The 26,345-nt window shown below is 46.1% G+C and overlaps 1 protein-coding gene across 7 annotated transcripts; it reads left to right on the top strand.

Annotated features, from left to right (window-relative positions):
- On the top strand, positions 1–24,274 carry SAP130 (Sin3A associated protein 130). 7 transcript variants are annotated; one of them, XM_061465377.1, is made up of 21 exons: positions 1–21; positions 729–846; positions 1,650–1,885; positions 2,475–2,633; positions 3,477–3,588; positions 4,985–5,109; positions 5,934–6,058; positions 6,651–6,801; positions 7,004–7,094; positions 7,402–7,506; positions 10,463–10,604; positions 10,772–10,893; positions 15,608–15,910; positions 16,924–17,101; positions 18,210–18,314; positions 19,131–19,492; positions 20,896–21,144; positions 21,438–21,563; positions 22,231–22,334; positions 23,008–23,121; positions 23,331–24,274. In XM_061465377.1, exons 2-21 carry the CDS (start codon positions 735–737, stop codon positions 23,487–23,489), a joined length of 3,180 nt encoding a protein of 1,059 aa, XP_061321361.1. In that variant the 5' UTR covers positions 1–21; positions 729–734; the 3' UTR covers positions 23,490–24,274. The 7 variants fall into 7 exon arrangements, 5 of the variants coding, with proteins under 5 accessions (XP_061321361.1, XP_061321364.1, XP_061321362.1 ...); XR_009745520.1 differs by lacking the exon at positions 1–21 and adding an exon at positions 22,612–22,706 and having other exon boundaries at positions 709–846; positions 23,331–23,354; XR_009745519.1 differs by lacking the exon at positions 1–21 and adding an exon at positions 22,574–22,706 and having other exon boundaries at positions 709–846; positions 23,331–23,354.
- Positions 24,275–26,345: the final 2,071 nt, after the last annotated feature.

Below are 26,345 nucleotides of genomic sequence, written 5' to 3'. Positions count from 1 at the left end.
CGCGGGGCACCCCCGGCACAGGTACCGCCGCGGGCAGCGCGCCTGGCGCCGCGCCGGGGACCGGGAGCAGCTCCAAAGAAGGGTTGCGGGCGGGGGGGCGACGGCCGCAGCTTCAGATAGGCCGCTGCGGCTGTCTCAGTGCGCGGCGGCGGGGGAGAGCCAGTCCCTGGAGGCAGCGCCGCGGAGCGGGGCGAGCGGAGAGGAGAGGGGTGGGGCCCCGCGCCGCGGCAGGACCGGGGCGGGAGCGCGGGAAGGGACAGAGACAGGGCAGGACGGAGGAGAGGAGCGCAGGACAGGGCGGGCGAGGGCCGGGCGGTACGTGCCGCGGTCGGTGCGGGGAGGGGCGGCTCCGGGGCTGCCGCGCTCCCGGGAACATCCGGGCCCTGTGGCCCCTCACGGCGGAACATCGGGGCGGGCCCGGGCGGCACGGCCAGCCCTCATTGGCCAGCGCCTTCCTCCCCGCTATTGGCTCGCCGCCTAATGATGCACTGAGTACGGCCGCTCCTTACTGGCTATGGAGGCCCCCTCTGGATTGGCTGGCTCTGCGGGGCTCGCCGCATTGGCGCAGGGCTGGCGGTGCCGCTATCGCCGCGCCCAATGAACGGGGCGGGAGCGGGGGGTGGTGCCTGCCGGGGGTGTTGTCGCCCCCTGTGAGGCGGTGGGCGAGGGTCGTCGGTGCCGTGCCGTGACGCTCGGTGACGTACGGTAACGCTCGGCGCTCCCCGCAGGCGGACATGAGCTCCCAGCAGTTCCCCCGCTCGGGGGCGCCGCCCCCCGGCCTCGGACCAGCGCCGCCGCCCATCGCCGCCAGCGGCTCCGCCGGGCTCATCGCCCCCGCCGCCACAGGTAAGCGGGCTTCGGGGCAGGGGGAATCCCGGCAGCGCCGTTCCGCTCCGGCTTCTCCGCCGGACGCAGGAGGGGGGCGGGGCGGGGCCGCCCCGGGCGGGGGTAGCGAGACGTACCGCGGGCTGCGCCGGTCCGCAGTGGGAAGAGCAACGCGAGAATCGGTTTACCTGCGTGCGGGCTCTGCACAGCGATCAGGGTAGAGCCGTTCCTCTGCCCCCCCCCCCCCCGGGCGTGCTGGCTCGGCTGCCTCCGCCCCTCGGCTCCGCTTGTGCGCGCTGCAGGCAGGAGGGGTGCGTGGATGTGGGAGCGTTTCCTGTAGCTGGCGGTGGGGTGGGAGCCCTGGTTCTTGTACTGCTGTCCCTGCCGAGATTACAGGCTGCAGAGGTGAATGGGGGATATGAGGGGTGTTTCACTTAGAGGAGGGTTTATACTTGTTTTTCAGCTTGACAGCCAGGTACATAACTGATTAAACTCAGACTTTTAACAGTGCTTGTTTGTTGTGGGACTGTACAGCAGTTATTTAGATAATAAAGTATTTTTCACAAGAAAGAAAGCTCAGTCAAGCTTTGTTTGGAGGTGTTCAGGTGGACTTCTCCAAGATGACCCCACCTTGCCCAGCATTGGAGGGCTCATCAGTTCTAAGGGGAACTGGCAGAAGGAGTGCCAGAATTCCCAGGGCTTTCATCACTGGAGTGCATTTGATCGATCACATCCCTGAGCTGGTGGGTGATTGCTGCAGACTTGTTCAACTTCTGTACCCTTTTCTTCAGAGCTTCCTGTTTCTCTCGTGTTTTCATTGCTAGGGAGTGATGAATCAAGTCGTGACTCGGAGGTTGCTCCTAGGGAGCATATCGGCCCCGGCGGCTCAATACAGCCTCGAGAGGAAAAGCAGGAGCCAGTGGTGGTCCGGCCATATCCACAGGTTCAGATGTTGACACAGCACCACCCTGTCCAGTCTGGTGCCCCGGTGACAGTGACAGCACCACCAGCACATTTGACTCCAGCTGTGCCACTTTCCTTCTCAGATGGACTGATGAAGGTAAGGAGGAGGTTTGTGATCCATAGGGGAAGTAAATAACAATCTATATCGCAATCAAGAGCACTGGGCAAAAATAAACTGCACCAAAAACTTCCCTGCTTTTGTTTCTTAAGCTTTCCTTGTGTGCTGTGCACTGCCTCTTGCGTTTAGCTGCTCCATCTGCTGCGCTGAGGACTTCATTGTATCTCAGAATTATTTTTGAGGGGAGTGGGTTTTGTTTGTCTCCTAAGAGAAGAGTGATTTCAGTCAGGTTCTGAAATCTTCCCTTTTCTCTGCAGGAGTGGATGGGAATATCACATTAAGTGTTAATGCCCAGTGTCTGTAGGCGAATACCATAGCTCTAACAGATTCCACTTGTGACTAAGGCTGTATGTTCGGAGGTGCATGTTTCTCATGCAAAAGATGGCCTTTCCTTTGTCCCAGATGGAAACAGAGTAGCTCTAGATGACCCACATCCTTTCTCTCCAAGTACTTAACTACACTTACCCCTGCATAAAGCTGATTTTCTGTCAGGCTTTGACCCCAAAATGTTTCCACATTGAGTTCTTGTTTGGAGGTGCCAACATTTCTGTCTTTGTATTTCTTGTAGCCTCCCTTGAAGCCCACCATGCCCAGCCGGCCCATTGCTCCTGCTCCACCCTCTACTCTCTCAGCTCCCACAAAGGTTCCTGGGCAAGTTACTGTGACCATGGAAAGCAACATACCACAGGCTCCAACAATTCCTGTGGCAACCATCAGTGGGCAACAGGTCTGGTTCTTTGGTTTGTTTGGTTTCTGTTCCAGTTTGTTTCATGGTCAAACCAGTACTAATACTGGTACAACTGAGGTGGGCTCTTATAGCAGGAAGGAAGGTAGAAGAGAGCAGGCTTCCCCAGGCAGTGTTGGATCAGTTCTGCTTGGAGCATTAAACTTCAGTCTCAGTGAGCACTAGCTCTGTAGAAAGCTGCTGATTTGTTGTACTCATCCAACTGACATAGCATGGGGGGGTGGGGGGAGAGCTGTAGATAATACTTTAGAAATATCATCTTTTGCCCTTTAACTTAGACTGCAGAGCCAGTCCTTCTGATTTGAAACTGGGTCACCAGAACACTCATCACTGAACCTCTGAAGCCTCAGGGTTTTGCTGTCAAGTGCCTTTAGGTGGGTTTGAGTTAGGCTGGCTGAGGATGTGCAGCAGTTTCAGTCGATTTATTAATATCCCTGGAAAGAACAGAATTAAAAGAAAATAGAATTCATTTGTTGCAACCTTTGCCAGGTTCCCACCATTCTCTCGGCTTTGCTGGAGAGGTGCTGGTTCATTGTCACCCATGTCCCAACCAGGAAAATAGACCAGTGAAACAGATAAACTCTTATATCTTCCATACACAACGTCAGCAGTCTCTGTAATGTTATCCTGTAGAAACCTGGAATCATAGAATAGTTAGGGTTGGAAAGGACCTTAAGATCATCCAGTTCCAACATCTGCCCCTTTCTCCTCTCAGCATGTAACATATGACACCTTTGTACACCAAGTATGGTAATAGTTTGGCCATTAATTGGCAGTGCAGCTCATGGGGTTTTTTTGGGTTTTGTGATTTCTTTAATTCTGCAGGGGCATCCTAGTAACTTGCATCATATCATGGCTACCAACGTGCAGATGTCTATCATCAGAAGTAGTGCTCCTGGGCCTCCGCTACACATTGGAGCGTCGCACCTACCCCGAGGTAAAACGGAGCTGTGGCATCCCTGCCTTCTGCTTACAGCCTCTCAGGGGACATGTAGCTAGCCTTCACCTCTCCAGTTCTCCTCACTGCTAACACAGCCAGTACTCCAGCTGTCAAAGCTGCTAACGTAAATAGGTGACTGCCAGCCACCTTAAGAATTACATTGCCTTCAGCCATTTAGGGCAGGACTGTGTGACAGTGTTTAAAATGCTGGCAGATACCAGCATGTCTGTTCTTCTAGTTCTGTGCTGTTAAAACAGTGAATGTGTTCAAGAAAGAAACCACACTGGTGTAGACTGACCTGTCTTGTAACACGTTACATTCTCGGTAGCAAGCACTGGTCACCTATGACAGTGCACTTGAGCAGTTGTGAGGGCTATTCATGTGCGTTTGCATTTACCCTTGAATTAAATGCTGGTGATAGCTACAGGCTCTTGTCTCCCAGGTTGCTGTGGCTTACAAATAGAAGATCAGCCCCTTAAAAGAAGCCCTGTGCACAGGAGCATCTGACTGATTTCTGACTGGGTTTTTTTTATTTCAACAGCTTATGGGTTAGGTTTCCAGTTCAACTTTAAATTGATCTGAATTTAAAGTACATATTTGTATCTCCTTTCATATTTGCTGTTATTTGGTCACTCAAGAAACATGTATGATGTAGCAAAGACATAATGTTCTGTGCAGCTTGCTTTGTAGCTGTAGCTCACTTGATTGCTGTGGGAGAGCTGCCACAAACTGTACTGTCATTTAGTGCACGTTTTTCTTTTGTCTTCCTGCTCTTTTTCTCTCTGCCTGAGTATTAACTTTTGAGGTAATAATTTAAGTTAGGGACATCTATGGAAACAATGCAGTCCAGTCCATCAAATGATTTCAAGGCTGTTTGTCTGCTACAGTGATTTCTTGTTGTCAGGAGGCAGCAGAGAATAAGCAAATCATTCAGATTGCAACATTAGAAGTTTTTTGGGTCTGGATTGCTTAGTTTTGGTTTTGTTGGGTGTTTTCTTCTATTGCATGTGTATCGTTCTTCTGAACTTCATCGGGTGCAGCGAGATTGTTGTTGGTATCAAGTGACTTGCACATTAGCCCAGTAATCAAACTGAAATATTTCTACTGACTTCCCTAGCCTGGAATAAAACAAGACTGGATTTGCAATATAAGCTTATTATAAGGGAGTAAGAAGTAGCAAGAAAGCCAATTAATTTAAAATAATACCTACCTTTCCCCACATACTTTTGCAAACTTTATATGTCTCTGCTGCAAGCTTTTACTTCTAAACCAGCACCACCTGAACTGACATAAAATACATGAAGACTGAAATACATACAGCCAACAATCAGAATTTGTCCTAACGGAGCCGTTTGGATGCATGGTGTTTTAACACATTTGGTTTGTTTCCCAGGGGCAGCGGCTGCTGCAGTGATGTCCAGTTCTAAAGTAACCACAGTCCTGAGGCCAGCTTCCCAGTTGCCAAACGCAGCTACAGCTCAGCCAGCAGTTCAGCACATCATCCATCAGCCAATCCAGGCAGGTAGCAGCCAGGCAGCTCTGCACAACGCTGACGACCAGCTGCAAGTTCTTCCTGGCACTTATTTGTCCTATATAACCTATAATTGCATATTTCCTTGGCTGAGGTTTCCAGTCTGTTTCTTGGGTACTGGCTTCTAATAGCAAGGAGTGAAATAATTGTATTAGTCCTGTGGTTTTATTTCCTGTGTGGACTTCCTGCCAGGAATTTGGTTTAACTGTCTCCACAGTGCTTAGAAACTGGGAAGAGGATTTAGTTCAGATGTACTGAAGTTTTAAAGCCTGAAGAGTTTGGTGCCATGTGCTCCTGTTGATTTCTTCTTAAGTATATGATGTAGAATTATATAATCTAATTTTAATATGCTTCTGTATAAATTAGCTTATATCAGGAGAAGATTGTAGGAATCGTCTGCCTACAGTAGTGCTAGTGTTCAATGTGAGGATAAAGGTTTAAACATCTTTACTTTGTGCTTTATGCTAGGATCCAGATTTAATCACCTTTGACTTCCTGTATGTACTTGGATCGGGATTTCTTTTCAGTCAGAAGGGAACTGACCTTTGGGCTTTTTCCTAAAGACCTTTCAAGGGATCCGGTCTTGTTAACTTTGTCAGTTACCAATTCCTGTGATAGTTCATGCTTTGAAAACCAACACGGATCTGCTCAGGAGCATGCAGATCAATTCAAAAAGCCTGGAAATGCCTTAGAATGCCAGCACTTAGTGATAAGATGTAGGAAAAGCAGTTTCAACCAAGTAATTCCTAATTATTATCCGAAAAGCAGAATTTCTTTTCTGAGTGTATCTCTTTCTGACTTTTATTTGCAGTCTCGTCCTCCTGTGACAACATCAAGCACTATTCCTCCCGCTGTGGTGGCAACTGTCTCAGCCACGAGAGCTCAGTCCCCTGTTATAACGACAACAGCAGCACATGCCACAGAGTCAACCCTCAGGTAAAGATGCTTTGAAAGCTACAGTGCTCTGACTTGACAGAGGCTGCAGGAAGGGGAAACAGAAGTATCAGTCATTGAGTGTAGATAACCCTCTAGATGTGGGATAATACAATACAAAAACAGTAATGCTTGCCCAGTGCAAATGCTTTCAATTCTGCACATAAAAATTACTATAAGCTTGAACTGTTGCTTTGTGTCTGAGATGGAAAGACCTTAATAAATTCATTCAGAGATCCTGCTTCCTGGAATGCAGAGTTTCTATTGCAGGATCTTGAGGCTAATTTGGCCCATCTGTGTTTGGTTTTTTTATGAAGACACAGAGAGGAGTGACACGTGACAGTTGAAAAGCATCCCTGACAAAAAGCCTCTTTTATGAACTCGTAGGAGTTGGTGATAAGTTGTCCTTCCTAGTTGGGTACATAGAGCAGATGACAACAGAGCGTTGCGGTTCCAGTGTCTTATACCGCTTTACCATGTACTTGGTAGCAGTGCTGCTTCCTCAGGAGAGGAGTCCAAGGCCTGATGTGGGTCCCTGCCTTTTATATTTAGCGTCCCCACAGTTATCTTCATGATAATTTTGCTTCCTTTCCAGTCGACCCACGTTATCTATCCAGCAGCACCCACCTTCTGCAGCTATTAGCATCCAGAGGCCTGCACAGCCGCGGGACACAGCCACGCGGATCACTCTACCATCTCACCCAGCTATAGGAACACAGAAGCCACAGCTCCACACCATGGCTCAGGTAAACTGCAACAAGAAAGAAAAACTCTTGCTTATTCTAGGTATCAATTTTGTTTGCATCTTGAGGGCTACGATTACATTTGGGGAAAGAGTTAGCTTAGAAATTCATGTTGTTCACAGTCAATGCAACACGATCCCATACTAAGTATGTGTTTTTAAATGTACTAGTCATTTAACTTGAAGGTTTTCTTCTCGTTTCATAGAAAACCATTTTCAGTACTGGTACTCCTGTGGCAGCAGCAACAGTGGCGCCTATTTTGGCAACAAATACCATTGCTTCAGCAACCACAGCTGGTGAGTATTCATAATGCTATTGGGAAAGTTATGGGGTATGATTTTATTGTTGTTCTTGTTGAATTATCCTCCTTGAGGATGGAACCAAACTACTTTTGAGGAATTATTCATGGTAAAGGCTGCATTTGGAAGTGCAGGAACAGACTTCAGGAGGAAAATTATCAGGTTCTTGAAGGAGGGTATCCGGTTGGGGTTTATCCTCTCTTTATTTGGATATAGATTATAGAATATATAGATTATAGATATTAATGGTGTGACAGGGCTCCATAGAAACATCTTATATAGGGTGTTTTTTCTTTCTCTTTAGGTTCTGTGTCTCACACCCAAGCACCTACAAGCACTATTGTTACCATGACAATGCCCTCCCATTCTTCCCATGCTACAGCTGTCACGACCTCAAACATCCCAGTTGGTGAGTGATTTCAGTTTTAAGAAGAGTGTGTAACTGATGCCTTTACTTTTTTGCTTACATGAGCAGTGTTTGTGCATATTGTCAGATTTGTCCGGGAAGCTAGGGACCAGGTTAGGAAAGCTAAGGCCCAGTTAGAATTAAACTTAGCTAGAGGTATTAAAGATAACAGGAAGGGATTCTACAGGTACATAGCAAATAAAAAACAGACTAGGGAGAATGTAGGCCACCTCAGGAAGCTCTCGGGAGAACTGGCTACACAGGATTTGGAGAAGGCTGAGGTTCTGAATGACTTCTTTGCCTCGGTCTTCACTGGCAAAGGCTCTGACCTCACTACCCAAGTCTTGGAAGGCAGACGCAGGGACTGTGAGAATGAAGACCTTGTGCCCACTGTAGGAGAGGATCTGGTTCGAGACCATCTTAAAAATCTGAACGTGCACAAGTCCATGGGTCCTGATGAGATCCATGAGGGTCCTGAAGGAGCTGGCGAATGAAGTTGCTAAGCCACTGGCCATCATATTTGAGAAATCATGGCAGTCAGGTGAAGTTCCCGATGACTGGAAAAAGGGAAATGTAACCCCCATTTTCAAGAAGGGGAAAATGGATGACCCGGGGAATTACAGACCAGTCAGTCTCACCTCTGTGCCTGGCAAAACCTTGGAGCAGATTCTCCTGGAAGGCATGCTAAGGCACATGAAAAACAACAAGGTGCTTGGTGACAGCCAGCATGGCTTCACTAAGGGGAAATCCTGCCTGACCAATTTGGTGGCCTTCTATGATGGGGCTACAGAACTGATGGACAGGGGTAGAGCAGTTGATGTCATCTACCTGGACTTGTGCAAAGCGTTCGACACTGTCCCACACGACATCCTTGTCTCTAAATTGGAGAGACATCAATTTGATGGATGGACCACTCGGTGGATAAAGAACTGGCTGGGTGGTCGCACGCAAAGAGTTGTGGTCAATGGCTCAATGTCCGGCTGGAGAGCAGTAATGAGTGGAGTCCCTCAGGGATCGGTGTTGGGACCAGTCTTGTTCAACATCTTTGTTGCTGACATGGACGGTGGGATTGAGTGTGCCCTCAGCAAGTTTGCTGATGACACCAAGCTGTGTGGTTCGGTTGATACCCTGGAGGGAAGGAATGCCATCCAGAGGGACCTCGACATGCTTGTGAGGTGGGCTGATGCCAACCTCATGAAGTTTAACCATGCCAAGTGCAAGGTCCTACACCTGGGTCAGAGCAATCCCAGGCACAGCTACAGGTTGGGCAGAGAAGAGATTCAGAGCAGCCCTGTGGAGAAGGACTTGGGTGTGCTGGTTGATGAGAAAATGAACATGAGCCGGCTTCAGTGTGCGCTCGCAGCCCAGAAAGCCAACCGTATCCTGGGCTGCATCAAAAGGAGTGTGACCAGCAGGTCGAAGGAGGTGATCCTGCCCCGCTGCTCTGCTCTTGTGAGACCTCACCTGGAGTATTGTGTGCAGTTCTGGTGTCCTCAACATAAAAAGGACATGGAACTGTTGGAACAAGTCCAGAGAAGGGCCACGAGGATGATCAGGGGACTGGAGCACCTCCCGTATGAAGACGGGCTGAGAAAGTTGAGGCTGTTCAGCCTGGAGAAGAGAAGGCTGTGTGGAGACCTCATAGGAGCCTTCCAGTATCTGAAGGGGGCTTATAAGGATGCTGGGGAGGGACTCTTCATTAGAGACTGTAGTAATAGGACAAGGGGTAATGGGTTAAAACTTAAACAGGGGAAGTTTAGGTTGGATACAAGAAGGAAATTCTTTCGTGTCAGGGTGGTGAGGCACTGGAATGGGTTGCCCAGGGAGGTTGTAAATGCTCCATCCCTGGCAGTGTTCAAGACCAGGTTGGGCGAGGCCTTGGGTGATATGGTTTAGTGTGAGGTGTCCCTGCCCACGGGAGGGGGGTTGGAACTAGATAATTTTAAGGTCCTTTCCAACCCTAACGATCCTATGATAAGGAGGGGAAGAAAATCAGTTCAAGCTGGGACAAACCAATTAACAGGTTCTGCTGAGGCATAACTTTGTTTAGTACCAGGAAGAAATAGATGTTCTAGGAGGAGCAAGTAATAAAATGGCTCACTGACTTACTGAATTGAACTTTTAGACAGACTTGGGCCTTTTGGCATTTCAGAACCTGAATTGTATATACTGCATAAGTTTTAACTGCTCGTGCTAGAATATAGCTTTAATAGTTGATAAGTTCTTTGCTGTGCTTCTGGAAGTGTTCAATTTAGCAGTTTGATTAGTGTGTTCATTTGGAGGTAGAACACTAAGGTCTAAAGGTGGGAGCTTTATTTGCCTGGACGTCGATTCTTCCTGAGCTGTTTCCTGCAGAACTGCCTACGTTTCCTTTTGTTCATCTCTGTTTTCTTGATGACCATCTTGTTCTTTTGAAATCTCATCATATCTTTCCCTACCATAAATTTGCAAGAAGTGAGGTTATATCTCCAAATGTCAGTGTTTCCTGGAAAGCTTTTGTAGGTGTGTTCTTTCTTTTCTTGACCTCTGTCTCTGTATACTTGTCTGCCTTTATCTCATTTCCCTTGATCTCTGTTAAGTTCTGCGTTGAAAACTTGGATAAGTAAGTTCTTGACAGCAGAAAGGATTGGGCTGATTCTACAACTAAATCAAATTGTAAAGAAATAATTTGACCACTGTATTAACTTACTCTGTTAGCAAGTGTACTTTATATCTGCATGTATAATATCCATCTATTCTGGTATAAACTGAGGTAAAATGCTTCATTTCGCTTGTTCTTTCTGCCTGTTGAGGAAATCTGTCATTGCTGCAGATAGGATATCAGTAGCAGATTGGAAGGCGGAGTGGGTTTATGGGGAAGGAGTGGTATTTGGGGATTTGCCAGAGTTAATCTCACCTTTGCCACGTTTACCAGCTTTTCCTGTGACTCTCAACTGATTACATCTTTGTCTTTATGCAGCTAAAGTGGTTCCTCAGCAAATCACGCATACTTCTCCCCGGATCCAGTCTGACTACACAGCAGAGAGGAGTAATCTCATACCCCTCTCCAGTCACCGGGCATCTCCAAACCCAGTAGCAATGGAAACTAGAAATGATAACAGGTGGGGAAATAGCAGCTCTAGGAATGAGAGTGTATGAGTAGGTTTTGAGTGCCTTGCGGTACTTGATGGTTTAGGACAGATGAGATTACACAATTTGGGGACTTAAGAGGTTGAAGACGAACTGCTGAGATGATGTGTGTAATGCTTGCTTTCTTTGATGCCTGTAGGCAGTCGGTGCCTGTCCAGTTCCAGTATTTCTTACCAACATACCCACCCTCTGCCTACCCTTTGACTGCGCACACCTATACCCCCATCACCAGCTCAGTGTCCACCATCCGCCAGTATCCAGGTAAGTCCAGCTTTGGGGCAGGCTGACTGTGATGCTGTGTTCAGTTGTTAGCTTCTCTATGAGTGTTAGCGATGGGAGAAGCAAAGAGGTTTTTATGCTTGATTTTCATGATTTGTCACTAAAAGTCTTTGATAACTTGTTGCCTGAGGGGAAAAACTCATGGGTGGGGGGTACTGAACTACTTCAGAGACTTACTAAATACAGCTACTAACAGTCTTTTCAGGGGTTTCACATTTGATATCCAAGAGTTCGCATCTCTGAGTAGAAGCTCTTGATTCTACAAATCAGAACAGTTCAGCTCCTCCAAATCAGTTCTTGGATGCATCTTCGTTTCCTGGTGTTCTGACAAACCCCTTTTAATCTCTTTCCACGAGTGTACTGTTTGAGGGAGAAATCTGAACGAAGAATGGAAAAAATAAGCTGCATGCACACCTTGGCATTAGTGTTCTGTTTAAAAGAATGGAACAATTAATGGGTTTGAACCATTGCAGTGATTTGCAGTGAAAAAGTGATGTGTAATGTGAGCCCATGTAGTCAACCCAAACTTAAGTCATTCTGTGACACATTATGGAGCACTTTTACCTTACTGAGTAGTTTAGGAGTCTTCCCTATAATGTGATAATTCCTATGATCCAAACTGTGGGAATCTGCGTGATTTGAATTTTCGTGGAATATCTGCCTGCTGCCAGTATGTTACCCGTGAGCAGTATAGAGGGAATTCAGAAGGACTTGGAGGTGGCAAAGCTGATCTGCTGAATGGAAAAGGAAAGAATCATAGAATCATTTAGGTTGGAAAAGTCCTTTAAGATCATAGGCTCTTGGATGTCTTTTAAATACCTCAGGGGACAGTGACTACACCACATCCCTGGGCAGCCTGTTCCAGTGCTTGACAACCCTTTTGGTGAAGAAATTTTTCCTTTCATCCAGTCTAAACCTCCCCTGATGCAGCTTGAGGCCATTTCCTCTTGTCCTATTGCTTGTAACTTGGGAGCAGAGACCAACCCCACCTCACAACAACCTCCTTTTAGGCAGTTGTAGGGAGGGATAAGGTCCCCCCTGAGCCTTCTCTTCTCTAGACTGAACCCCCCCAGGTCCCTCACCCATTCCTCATCACACTTGTGCTCCAGGCCCTGCACCAGCTCTCTTGCCCTTCTCTGGCTCCACTCCAGCACCTCCGTGTCTCTCTTGTAGTGAGGGGCCCAGAGCTGAACCCAGGATTCAAGGTGCAGCCTCATCAGTGCCAAGTACAGGGCAACAATCAATGCCCTGGCCCTGCTGACCACACTGGTGCTGATACAGGCCAGGATGCTGTTGGCCTTCTTGTTTGCCTGGGGACATGCTGGCTTATAGTCAGTGACCATCAACAAACACCTCCATGTCCTTCTCCACCAGGCAGCTTTCCAGCCACAATTCCCCAAGCCTGGAGTGTTCCATGGAGCTGTTGTGGCCCAAGTGCAGGACCTGGCACTTTGCCTTGTTGAACCTCAAACATTGGCCTTGTTGGATTGATCCAGCTTGTCCAGATCCCTGTGCAGAGCCTTCCTGCATTCCAGCAGATCAAAACCCTTGCTTAACTTGGTGTCATCTGCAAACATACTGAGGGTGCACTCGATCCCCTTGTTTATATCACTAATAAAGATATTAAACACTGCTGGCCCCAGTGCCAAGCCCTGGAGAACACCACTTGTGACTGGCCACCAACTGGAGTTACCTCCATTCAACAGCACTCTTTAGGCCCAGCCAACCAGACAGTTTTTACCCAGGGAAGAGTACACCTGTCCAAGCCATGACAGCCAGTTTCTCTAGGAGAATGCTGTCAAAGGCTTTACTAAAGTCTACATTGACAATATCCACAGCCTTTCCCTCACCCACTGAGCAGGTCACCTTCTCGTAGGAGATCAGGATAGTCAAGCAGGACCTGCCTTTCATAACCCCATGCTGACTGGGCTTGGTTGTCCTGTATGTGCCCTGTAGTGCCACTCAAGATGATCTGCTCCATAACCTGCCCCAGCACCGAGGTCAGGCTGACAGACCTGTAGTTCCTCCCACGCTCCTTCTGGCCTTTCTTGTAGATGGGTGTTACATTTGCTAACCTCCACTCAACTGGGACCTCCCCAGTTAGCCATGGCTGTTGCTGAATGATGGAAGGTGGCTCAGTGGGCACTTCTGCAAGCTCCTCAGTACCTTTGGGTGGATCCCATCCAGCCCCATAGACTTGTGTGTGTTTGAGTGGTGTAGCAGGTTGCTGACCCTTTTCCCTTGGACTAGAGGGCCTTTATTCAGCTTCCTGTTCATTCCAGCTGAAAGGGCATGTACCTGAAGACCAGGTGGTCTTAATATTTTGTCCTGGGTTCAGCAGTAGCAGTCATTTTTTTCTCCTTCTTAGTAGCTGGTGCAGTCCTGTGTTTTTGACTTTCAGCCTGGGAACAGTGCTGATAACACTGATGTTTTTAGTTGTTGCTCAGTAATGTTTACTCTGACCAAGGACTTTGTGAGTCTCGTGCTGTGCCAGGGAGAAGGGGAAGCCGGGAGGAAGCAGAGACAGGACACCTGACCCAAACTAATCAAAGAGGTATTCCATACCACAGCACGTCATGCCCAGTATAGAAACTGGGGGCAGTTACCCAGAAGGGTTAGATCACTGCTCTGTTGGGCTGGGTATCGGTTGGCAGGTGCTGAGCAGCTGTATTCTCTTCCCTTGTTATTTCCCTTATCATTATTATTATTGGTGGTAGCAGCAGTGATTTGTGTTACACCTTAGTTACTGGACTGTTCTTATCTCAACCCATGGGAGTTACATTCTTTTGATTCTCCTCCCCATTCCTCCAGGAGCGGGAGGAGGAAGGGGGGTGGGGAAGTGAGTGAGAGGCTGCGTGGTTCTGAGTTACCGGCTAGGCTTAAACCACAACACATGCACAGGGAACTGATACATTACTGGGGCCTATTCTTTCTGTCATTGAAACTCCAGTGAAAAATTGCTAGTCTTGACTATAATGTCAGGCTTCAAGATGGGCGGGCTTCAGGGCAGTTAAATGACTCTGAATACAAGACAGGGCTTATTTTGTACCTTCCTCCCCTTTGGCTGAAAATTTTTAAAGGAGAAGGTTCGGGTGGGTGATGATACTTGGTGTTGGCAGTTGTATTTGAGGAGCTGTTACAGAGCCCCCGATAGAACATGACTACAGACTGTCAGGAGTTCCAGTTTTGATGGCATGTTGGGGTGATGGTAGGCTAATCCTAATGTTAAAACAGCAGGGGTAGGGTCTTCAGCTGGAGCTCATTGACAGAGACCTTTTCCTTGCTAAATTGACTTGAAACATCAGCTGAAGGTACTAATTACAGCAATAACTCAAAGCAGAGGATTCAGGGTATCAGAAGGGATGTGCACAGACAGGTGAGGGCTTAGATAAAAGTACAGAGGAGACTTTATGAAAGAAGACAGATGAAGAGAGTTAATGCAGAGTTTCCAGGAAGAATATTGGCTTTGGCTTTCCAAATGCTAATTTTGTTTTGTGTAGAATCCTGAAAGGATTTTTTTGGATAGAAAGTTCTGCTTCACATAAAGCCTTCCACTAAGAGAATAAACTTGCCATGCTTTATACAGAAACCATTTTCAGGTACCTGGTGATGGATTTTGGGGGTTTGCTATTAGAGTGTCTTGTCAGCACAAGAACTTGGTCGAAATCCTGTGACAATGACAAAACCAGCTTGCTCTGTGATGTGAGGGCTCTCCATTGTCAGCAGGCATGGCCATTGTTGGCAAGTTCACACTTGCATTCTGTGTAGGGCTGCAAAAATTGTTCTGTAAAGGCTGGAAATCTGGAATTCCAGGATCTGCACGTAGTGTAACAGTATTGTGAAGTGCTGCCTGGGAGAAGCACAATGTGTCGTATAGTGGATCTGGAAAGATGGAATCATAGTAAATTCAAATAAATGAATTGAACTCCTTAGAACAACTGCTTCATTTCGAACATTGTTCTGCCACAGAAAGATTTTGTGTTCAGTTGAGCTGTGGGATCCAGCCTATGAGTGTTAGTGAATCCACCCTGTTCTGAGCCAGATAAGTTTGTACTCAAATTTAGAACAGTTTGTCCACTTGCACTGAGGAAAAGTTATTATGGTTGGGGAAAGGGAGTAAGGAAGCAAGCCCTGCATTAAAGTGCTTAGGCTTGAGTCTCTGCATTCTCTGCTTGCTTTTGTACAGCCAAAGGTGTGAAGCTCTTTAATTAACGTAATGATGAGTTCTGTGAAAAGACTGCCTTCTGACAAAACATGGGCTTAGGCTTCCCTTTTTAATAAATATATATCTCTTTTCAAGCAGAGAAAATGCCAATTATTGGTACTTGGAAGCATTGTAAAATAAGATAGTGAGTAAAAATAGTGCACAGGCTTATGAAACAAATTTGGGTACAAAAATCCAGTTGAGTCTAACTAAACAGTAGAGTCAAACGTTATCTTTTCCCTTGTGTTGCAATTTGAACTAGAAAATGGAATAGAAATAAATAGTAATATTTAATTCTTCTGGCAGACAATCTGGCCTCTCCACTCAAATTTACTCCTGCAACAGGCAGGCTGGCAAGTCAATTTTTCAAAGCAAAGTAGTCTTTGAAAGGAAGTGAGAGGTGCTGGGGGGAGCAGAGGAAGTGAGAGGTGCTCTGGGGAGCAGAGGCACCCACGGGTAAGTGTGATGAGGTGTCTATGTTTCTGTTCCCAGTTTCAGCCCAGGCACCCAACTCGGCCATCACGGCTCAGACTGGCGTTGGCGTGGCCTCCACTGTGCATCTCAATCCCATGCAGTTGATGACTGTAGATGCATCTCATGCCCGGCACATCCAGGGGATCCAGCCAGCACCCATCAGTGCGCAGGGGATCCAGCCAGCACCAATCAGTGCCCAGGGCATTCAGCCAGCACCAATTGGGACGCAAGGACTCCACCCTGCTGCACCAATTGGTACACAGGGACTGCAGCCAGCACCCATCAGTGCTCAGCAGCCACAGGCTGACACCAAGACCTCAGGTAAGAGCAACTAGCAAAGTCCAGTCTTTGGACCTGGGTAGAGTGACTGAATTTGTCCTGCAAATTTGGCTTGTTTGAAGTTTTTTCTTTTTACTCTGATTAATGATCTTGTTATAGTCTCTCTGGTCTGGTAGTGGACACCAAACATATTCATACACATATTCTTCCAGCCAATACTTTTAACCTATATCCTAATTTATGGGGTTTTTTTAAGTGTACCAGCTGCAGTGTGTGGGTAGCCCCTGAACAGATTACTTCAGTGGAAAAAAACTCATAGTGCCTGAACTTAAACGATTCTCTCCAGTAAGCCTTGTAGGAAAAGTAATTTACAAGTAAACAACATTCTCCGCACTGTTTGGTTATGTATGAGATCACAGTAGAAGTTAGAATACAGCTAGGTACATTCAGCAGTTAGTAACCTGATGTTGGACTGTGATAGAAACCATCTTTTGTTATAAACGACTGGTTTGATGAAACACCAACAACCTACTGACGACTTGGGAGGTGGCAACCCAGAGAATATGCTGTTTCAAAGCTGCAGACATACTGTGTAGTGACTTCCTGACTGTCTAAATGCTCTGCGTCAGTTAGTTGGCCAAACCAGCTTTGGCAGAAGGTCAGAATGTAAGCACAACTGATAGCAGCATGTATTGACACAGAGAGTCTACCAGGACTGTTATTTTACTGACCCAGTTGTTTTGGTGATCTCTCTAGCAATTTCTGCATTTTCAGTTTCTTCTGGAAAAGATTATTTCCCTAGCAGCAGTTGTTAGGCAGGAGGTAGTTCCCATCTTCCCTGCATAAGGTTCAGTGATCAAGGTTGCTTGTAGCAAAGGTGTTGCTTACAAAATGGTCTGAAAGCACTTCAGGTAAAGACTGAGAGAGTGGAGGGAGCATGGACAACATGGGCTCTACAAACACCTGCTTTGTCATCAATTTTCCTTAAGTAACTGCTGCTTCTTCCTCTCTGTGTCTTTTCTTTTCTGTGCTCTCTCGATGTCCATCCTCCCCAGCAGTAGTCTTGGCAGATGGAGCCACCATTGTAGCCAATCCTATTAGCAACACATTCAACACTGCTTCTGCAGCAACTACAGTTGTGCAAACCCATAGCCAGAGTGCCAGTGCCAGTGCACCAGCCCAGGGCTCTTCCCCGCGCCCAAGTATCCTCCGGAAGAAACCAACAACTGATGGGTGAGTAGAACTGAAGGTGACATGTGAATGATACTTCTGTGCAGTCTAGCCTGGCTAAATGGAACCATTTTAGTGGAGGTAGAAAGGTTCTAGCAAGTTATTCAGTCAGCAGCAATTTTGAGTAACCTGCTGATCTGTGAAACACAGTTCTTTTCCTCCCCCAGGGTAGGATATAGTTTTCTCTTATTGTCAGTAATAAAATGAAAGGAAAGGAGAGTTTATCTCCTAGCTCTTGACAGTAATTTTTTGAGGGAAAGTGGATTTGAGGTTTTCTTGCTTAGTGTAATAAAACCAAAGAGTTTATTATCCACTTAAATGAGCATCCTATGTTTTGTCTTCAGTGCTTTTCTTAGAAGAATATGTGGATGAGTAGAAAGCACAGGATTAGTACCCGGCTGTGAAATCTGATTAGGAAAAAGGGAGGGAGCAACTTATACTCTTAAAATATTTTATGTTGTCTGTCTAATTTTAAATGCCTGAATAAAGAGGCAAGAGACAGGTTTAGACTTAACAGTGCATTTCCTCCTGACTAACGACTGAGAATATTTGGAACTGATGTGTCCTGTGAGACTAAACTTGCATACTTTTTTATTTGGGTGGAAATCTTATATTAAGGCAGAGAAGCTGCAGGCTATAAACCTGAAACAGAAATTAAAGAAGCAGAGGTAGATCACCAAAGAATGTTTCCATTGAGAGGCTGAATATTTTGAACAACAGTTGGACTTCCAGCCCCACAGGAGACTGAATGGTCTCTAAAATACTTCTCTCTATTCGGCCCTGTGCTGCCTAACATCCACATTGATGGTGTGAGGTGCTGAAGTCAGGCTTTGACACAGTCTAGTCCAACTAAAAGAAGCAGATGCCTGTCTGAGCACTGTTTAGTTCCAGATGATTTGCTCAGTCTTGAAATAGTTATGGAGGACAGTAGCATAGTCAGATCTCCTTTTGTCCACTGTTGGAGCCTTGTAGTTTCAGGAAAACACTGAGTGGTGGGATGAAAGTAAAGCTGGCATTCTAAGGGAAGAAGAATGGTTGATCCCTTTGCTCTTAGTGGTATTTCTCTTTGCATCAGGGAGGTGGGAATCTTAGATGTGTCTGTCTCTTACAGGCTGGCAGTCCGGAAAAGCTTAATTCCACCTCAGCCACCTGAAGTAGCTAGCACACGTGTAGAGAATACCATGCGAAGCACATCTGGATCACCGAGGCCTGCTGGGTGAGGCTTTAGGATAAACAACCAACTGCATCAGAATATTTTCCTTGTATTTGTTTGATTTGTATTTGGCTATTGGAGCGCTTTAGTTTGAATTTGTCAGTGTGATGACTTCAGACAGACTAGACTAGTTCTGCCATTGTGAAGCTGAGCCAGCGGCCTTTTAAAAGATGTAGTTATAAGCTTTCTTAGAAACAAACAACAACCCCTCTGCTGTTGTAAAGGAGAGGCCTCAAAACTTTTTCTATAGTACTTGGAAATCAATGCTGAAGAATCATAGAATCATAGAATGGTTTGTGTTGGAAAGGACTTTAAGATCATCTAGTTCCAATACCCACCCCTGTCGTGGGCAGGTAAAATAAAGGTAAATGGAGCTTCCACCCTGCTTTAGTTGAGTTCAGGGGCTTTACAAGTTACTGTATTGTAATTGTGAACTATAGTGGGAGCTCCTGCAAACAAGGGATGGGAGGCAGTAAAATTTGGGGTAAAAGTTCCTTTTGTCTGCATTGTGAAACTGTCTCGATCCTTTTGTAAGTATTTTGGTGTTACCTGGAATTAGTCATGAGATTTGCTTGTTAGCGTGAGTGAAAGAAAATAGCATTTAGGATAAATACAAAGTATTAGAAAGGGAGTGGAGGAGGAAATGTAACTGAGATGACACTTTCTCTGGTTGGTAAACACACTACTGAGCCAGGTGTTACTTGCAGGTGCAGGAAAAACAGGATAGTCTGAATCCAGCTTGTCTCATTCACTTTGTGCTAGGTGGTCATGGCTGAAGAGCAGCTAACTTCAGTTTGTTTTGTCTCTTTTACGTTACAGTGCCAAGCCAAAACCTGAAATTCATGTGTCCATGGCCACTCCAGTCACTGTGTCTATGGAGGCAGTGCCTAACCAAGGTGGTGAGCAGCCCACCATTGCGGTCCCCCCCACCTCCCAGCAGCCCCCCTCTGCCATTCCAACCATCATCGCAGCAGCCAGTCCCACCTCACAGCCTGCAGTAGCACTCTCCACCATTCCAGGAGCTGTCCCGGCCGCTCCACCAACTTCCACCACAATTGTGGCAGCACCCGCTCCTCCATCAACGATGAGTGGTGCCCTGTCAGCGGTGCTGGGTCCTGCGGTGCCAGAGATAAAAATCAAAGAGGAAGTGGAGCCTATGGATATCATGCGGCCAGTATCTGGTAGGTGGTTGTTAATCATCAGGTTGCCTCTTTTGTTGTTGAGACAGTGGAGAAATTAGGAGGATTTCAACATATCCACCCTGAAAATGGAATTACATGTCTTTCGTGGCAGCACAGAACACTAGTCAAAGGGCTCCCATATGCCTTGTTACTCATAAAGTTCTTATTTGCCTTTTCCCTAATTTCCCAGGAAATCACTTTTTCCTGTGGCTGCTTTGTTCATGTTCAGATGGTCCAACTCCAGAGTCCGTTTGAATTCCATCGTTAAAACGCACATGCTCAGCAGCAGTAATGATATACTGTGGATCAGTTCAGTTATTTTCAGCTCTCTCACAAATCCTGCTGTTCAGGTCCAAGGGCCTGTCTTCTAGATGAAGAATTAGTGACCAGAGTGGGATTTCGTGGTGCCTTCCTGTGATTAATGGTTATTTGTCTCTAGAACTCTTTAAAGTATTTATTGCACTGCCTCACTTATCCAGCTTGGCCATACTTGCTATCAGATGGTATGATCAGTAAAATTCAGATTCTTGTGGATCTTGGGTTGGGCACTATACAGTGGTAAAATGATCTGAATGCATCCCATGTCCATGAGTATTAGAGTTCTGTTTTAGTTGCTGGTTTTATCACTCCACTTAAAGCTGTAATGTGGGATGGAAGAAGCTGCTTGCTACAGACTCCTCTGGAGCACAGGCAGAGAGCATTGAGCTCTTTAGGGTTCTTTTATCTCTTACTGGCAATTGTCAAGAGTTTCCATTCCAGAAATGTTTTGCTGCAGTCTTAGTCACAGCTGATTGAGCTTTGCCTTTAGAGTGTCAAAGAGTATTCCCTTAAGCTATGTGCCACGCTACTGTCCAAATTCAGAGATGTGTCGGTGCAGTAATGTATTGCTCTGGTGCTGTTGACTTGGCAGTAAAAGTAGGCTTTTGCAAGGAGAGTACTGCAGTCCCTTCTGATTGCATTTGACTCTACTGCAAGAGGGAAAGGACTCACTTGCTATTGACTGTGATCCATGCTGGTGTACGTACAAACATAGCTTTGCTTTTTTGTTTTTTTTACAGTAACACAAGACAGATGTTAGCATGGATTCCTTTTTGTAGCATTAAACTATCATAAGCTTCAAATATGAAGGAACTGAGGGACAGTTGTCTCTGCTCTGATTATTTTTTTTTTTTTTTTATGCTTTTGTATGAGACACTGAAGATCTTGGCATATAGATTTGTCCTAGCAGTAACTGCTGGCTTAATATCTGTCCTTCTAGACACATGGAGCTGAAGCACTCATACCCTGTGTGGTCTTCTCAGTGTGCTGCAGCACGAGCTACTGTTGTAGTGTTCAAGCAATGTTAGCATGTTACCTTTCTGCTGCTGATGGTTTGGGTTCTTTTCCTCTCTCCTTCCTCTTAGCAGTCCCTCCTTTGACTACCAGTACTGTGTCTCCGTCTTTGGCATTGCTGGCCAACAACCTTTCAATGCCTCCAAGTGATTTGCCACCCGGTGCCTCCCCGAGGAAGAAACCCCGTAAGCAGCAGCATGTCATCTCCACAGAGGAAGGGGACATGATGGAAACAAACAGCACTGACGATGAGAAATCCACTGCCAAAAATTTGCTGGTGAAGGCAGAGAAGAGAAAGTCACCTCCGAAGGAGTATATAGGTAACGTCATCTCTAACATCTTTTTTCCTCTTCAGGTGTTTATTTTCTCTTCTATTTGTTTCTCAGAAAAGGTGCTCTGTCTTTCTCATGCTTCCTAAATCTAAATACTGCAGAACCCAAGTACCTCTTCCTCAACACTTTCTATTTAGTGATGTTCAGGGAAAATGACCTCTCTCAAGCATCATTTTATATGAGGTAGCGCTTACTGATCTTCTGCTGGAGTTCCTGTGTCATGCTCATCTCCTACTCTAGCCTACTTGATAATAATGCATTTCCCCTGGATCCTTTTCTAGATGAGGAAGGCGTGAGATACGTCCCTGTGCGTCCAAGGCCACCTATCACACTGCTCCGTCATTATCGTAATCCTTGGAAAGCTGCCTACCACCACTTCCAGAGATACAGTGATGTGCGGGTAAAAGGTCAGTCTGCTGCTTGTAGTTGGACAGTTTCATTCCCCCAGAATGAACCTCTTCAGTGTACCTGTTAGGGTGCCTCGGGAGCATTCTTAGTTGGGTGGCATTGATAAGCAATCCCACAAAAAGGTGTTGATTGCACTTTGGAAAATAAAGCTTGCTCAAGTGAGCTAATGACTTCCGCTAGCTAGATGTTGCCTCCCTCTCTTCCTTGCTTATAAGGAGGAAAGAAGGGAAGGACACTACACAGAATTGGCTAAACATTTCCATAAAATTAAGAATCATATGGTTATAGAGAAAACTATTTACTTCCAGTGACAGAAACTTACTAAGGAAGTAAACCTTAAAGAAGTGACATGCAAGGGTGATACGCGACAGTTTAGTTCTCCAATTTTCTTTTTACCTAACAAACTTGCCAGTTCAATCAAAGCCATTCTAGATTTAGTATTTAGGATATAATTTTCTGGAAATACAGATAACTTGTTAGGAAGCAAGAGCAGTGATCAGATGTGGCAGATGGGTAGCTGTTTTCCTGTTGGAAGCAAACCACTGCTCATTCTCATTTATTGGGAGGTATGGAGAGCAGAATTTAAGCTAATGTTTTTGTTTGGGAAGAGAGGCCTGGCCAGCTCCCAAAGTCTGAATAACATATGTTTTCATTTCTTGGCGACAGAAGAGAAGAAGGCTATGCTGCAGGAGATTGCCAATCAGAAGGGTGTATCCTGTCGTGCACAAGGGTGGAAGGTCCATCTCTGTGCGGCACAGCTACTGCAGCTGGTAGGTGAATGGGGCTTGCAGCTTCCTATGACATGGGGGGGGACACAGAGTTGTGTGAGACAGGAGGATGTATCTTCAAACTGGTCATCTGACATTGGGAATACCATAAAAGAGCTGTTGTGTAGAGCCCAAAGGGAGTGGGACGTGCTTTCCCCTTTCTCAGGAATGTGGCTTAAGTGGCTTGGAAACTTAGAGTGTTGATTTTGATCCAGACATAAGAGCTGATGTATTTTGTACAGATGATCAAAATTGGCAACTCCATCCTGCTGATGCACAGGTCTGAAGAAGCGTCTGTTTGGGATGGTGCGGCTGATCTGAGGAGGCAGCACTGATCCACATTCCTGGATGCTTCTGTTTCAGGTTGGGGGTGAGGTAGGTGCTCTGCATTCTAGCACCAAACTCCCCAAAACCTCTGCATTCCTGGAATAGTATTGTGAGAAATAGGGGAAACCGTTCTGGTTAGGATCCGTGTTTGTTCAGAAGTGGAGCAATCCTGTAAATAGGATGTTAGTAACAATGATAGTGCCACACTCCACGTCAGAGGCTCCATCTTTTGAATTACTAACAAGAGCAGCTGAGAGGGGAATGGATTATCATCTTCTCTGTGTAGCTCTCTTAATGCGGGTGAATGGCCTAGCGGTGAACCTTCTCAAGAGGTGCTAATGTCTTTTAGACAAACCTGGAGCATGATGTGTATGAGAGACTGACGGCCCTGCAGGAGGGACTCATTCCTAAGAAAAAGGCAGCAACTGATGACGACTTGCATCGAATCAATGAACTGATACAGGTGGGTTCCTGTGGCCTCTCAACCTGCTTTACCTTTAATTACAAAACACCCTGCTGCAGTTAGTAAGAACTAAAGCTGGCTTAAAGGAATCCACATAGGTACAATTTATGTGTTTCCAGTGTCATCCACTGCAAGTGGTATTAGGGGAAGGTACAGTGAAAGCTTAGGCTAGAGAGTCTGCTGCTAATGACGACAGTGTTTCATTTCAGGGGAATATGCAGAGGTGTAAACTCGTGATGGATCAAATCAATGAGGCTCGAGACTCCATGCTAAAGGTCTTGGATCACAAAGATCGTGTTTTGAAGCTTCTAAACAAGAATGGAACTGTCAAAAAAGTATCCAAATTAAAGCGAAAGGAGAAGGTCTAAAGCCAGAATAATGACTCTGGAAACGGAGAACCTGTACAGAATGGAGTTGAACCTTTTTGTAGTTTGGGTTTATTTTTAAGCAGAGCATCTGAATAAAAAGGATGAGTTTAGGGAACAGATGGCAAGAGATGGACATGTGAAGCCTGGTGACCTGAAGGGATTGCCACAGATCTGTCAATGAACAAAGATTTCTCTCAGGCTCATCCCTTTTTAAAGTCTTTCCAGTCCCATTTGTTTAACCCTCCTGATGTGTCAGTGCCTACTAATTGGAACTAGCGATGCAATGTGTGGTGGACAGTGCTCTCCTCCTGTTTGCAGCTTAGGGGTAAAAGCACACAAGGTGCGTAGGCGCCTGTAACGCAGGTGGTTCTGCGGGGGACATGCAGGTATCGACCCAGACAGCAGCTGTGCTTCAAAGCATTGAAAATGACACCACTCTCAGTCACCCCATTCCGTTCTTGTTCTGATTTTCCAGTGTCTGAAGTAGCCTTCTTAAACCAGTGCCACTGCACTAGGAGACCTGCTCCATTCAGGATCTCAGAAGTCCTAGCTGTCAAGTTAAAAAAAAAAAAAAAAAGGAGAAAAACAACAAAGGGGGGAGGGAGAGGGTATTATTTCAAAGTGATTTTGTAGTGTCCGTGTGTGCGTGTGTCTACGTTGGTGCGCTGGGATACTTGTTTTGAAGTACCTCTTGCCACAGAGGTCTTCGTGTAGCTGGTGTAATGTTAATTGTATGTACCACATACATCCTGCAAACATGAATAAAGGACTTGGAGGTTTTTGTATGTGAGCGGTTTGTATACCTCTCTACTAATGAGACTGTTCAAGCTGTAAACTCAAAACCAAGGTAAATCCTTGAAAGAAGCTTTCTGGGGAGAAGAAACAAAATGTTGCATGGTAGTCAGCCTCTTGTGCTGTGGAGGGAAGGGTGACAATTCACCTTTCAGGTTCTGAAGATGCAGTGCAGATTGCCACCATGCACTTGTGCATTTAACCTTATTTTTTTTAGCAAGGCTGTTAAATCAGTTCATTTTTAGTCTCAGCGGAAAGCTTCAGTTCATGAACTATAACTGTTTTAAGAATACTTTTCCCCCCTCATCCAGGTATAGGGCTGTTCTCTTGACTTTATTCAGCACTGAGTTATTTCATAGGAGTATACAAAAAAAAGGTATTCCTTATTTCTAACTATCTTTTTACTAGGGAAGTAAGTATAATGTCCATTTTCATGCTGTTCTTAAGTTGTTTTTCCATGTGTTAAAAACATATTTCAGATTTATCTGGATGGCAGTCTCATTCTCATGAGCTTGATTTTTACTTTTTAAATTAAAACTACACTCATTGTAAGATACAATTCCAGTACAATGCTATTATAAGCTACGACAATTGCTTGCTCACTTCCTTGCCTAGAAGAAAGCAAACATCATTTACAAGCCCAGAAAGAGCTTGTATGTTCTTGTGTATGTTGAAATGCAAGATTCCGGCACAGCACCAACTGAAATGCAAGAGGTAAGACAGGATAAGCACCGGTTTAATTGATTCCCACCACCTTTTTGTGTTGTAGTTCTTGTACTTTGGGAACAGAACATGCACAACTGGTCAAGTGTTTGACATTGTCATGGTAATAACGACACACCAACACTCCCGGGTTCATAAAGCCTCTGCAGGGATTATAAAGTGCCTTTTGTAGGGTTGAGACCTGTTCTGCATCATTGGCAAAGTGCTTCTGGATGAAGGCCAAGGCCTTAACGGTAAAAGGTGAGGTATTTTTGAGGGGGAGGGAACTACAGAAATTAACAATCTTTTCTTCTAAGCTCTTCTCACCTGATTTTCTGGAACCTCAGTTTATATAAGCTCATATTCAAGGCTATCACCTAGGCCAAAATGATTGTGCTATTCCATAACCTTGAATGGTAATAATTTCAGTGTTGGCCTAATGCTGCACTAAAGCATATAGGTTATGTCATGGAGATTGAGACCTACTGACCTTCAGCTGCCTCTCTCCAACTGATGTTTTCTCGCCTTGTATTTATTCCTAATGCTTGGATCAGGTATGCAGACCTCCCATTTCACACAGTTAAACCGCTATGCTGGTTTGTTTCTTGAGGCTGAAGGTGTAGCATGCTTCTGTGTGAGCAGCACAAGCTGTTCTTCAGCTTTTTCAGTGTTTTTGTCATGTTCTCAGAAGGAAATTGGGAAGTAATGTTGCTGTTTGCCGCAGGGTTTCTCATACAGCTGGAACACCTTCACTTCTATACTGATCCTCGGCCCAACGATTTTGAATGCTCAGAACCACCACCTCGTGAGAGAAATTGTTTGAGAAAGCGAGTTTGGGCCGCTATTTTTAGCGGATAATGGGGGGAAAACCGCTTTGCTGTGGTATTCTTGATAGGGCGGTGTATAAGGGGAGAAGATGCGGTGCTCCAGTGCGGATAAGCAGCATTTAGAGATGTTAAAGAAAGTCGTTTTGTTCTGGTTTGGCTTACACCTCACTGTTACTAACATCCGTGCGGCGGCCACGGCTGTATTCCTCCCTGTCTTCACAAGCGGAAGCACACAGCGACCGCGCTGAAGCCGAGTCGGGGTTTGTCCTTGCTCCCGCTCCGTCCTGCGGGCCCGGGTGAAGGCAGGGGCCGGCAGAGCCGCAGCTCTCCTCAGCCGTGCGGCAGCACGGAGCAGCCCGCACCATCTCCTCAGCTGGAGCGGGGAGCGAACCACAGCCCTCAGCGATCGGGGGGGGGGGGGGGGGGGGGGGGGAGGAGAGGGGGAGCTGTAGAATGGATGCTTCCGACCGCGCGCCCCTCCTCTGGGCGCCTCCGTCATAGAGCCTGCTGGCCAATAGGGGAGCGGCACAACCCA

The sequence above is a fragment of the Pezoporus flaviventris genome, unplaced genomic scaffold, assembly GCF_033815535.1.
Source record: "Pezoporus flaviventris isolate CSIRO_AGI_PZ_B2104156 unplaced genomic scaffold, CSIRO_AGI_Pfla_v1 ptg000040l, whole genome shotgun sequence".
Taxonomy (NCBI): domain Eukaryota; kingdom Metazoa; phylum Chordata; class Aves; order Psittaciformes; family Psittacidae; genus Pezoporus; species Pezoporus flaviventris.
Note: the sequence above shows the minus strand (reverse complement) of the source record. Positions and strands in the feature narration are given on the sequence as shown.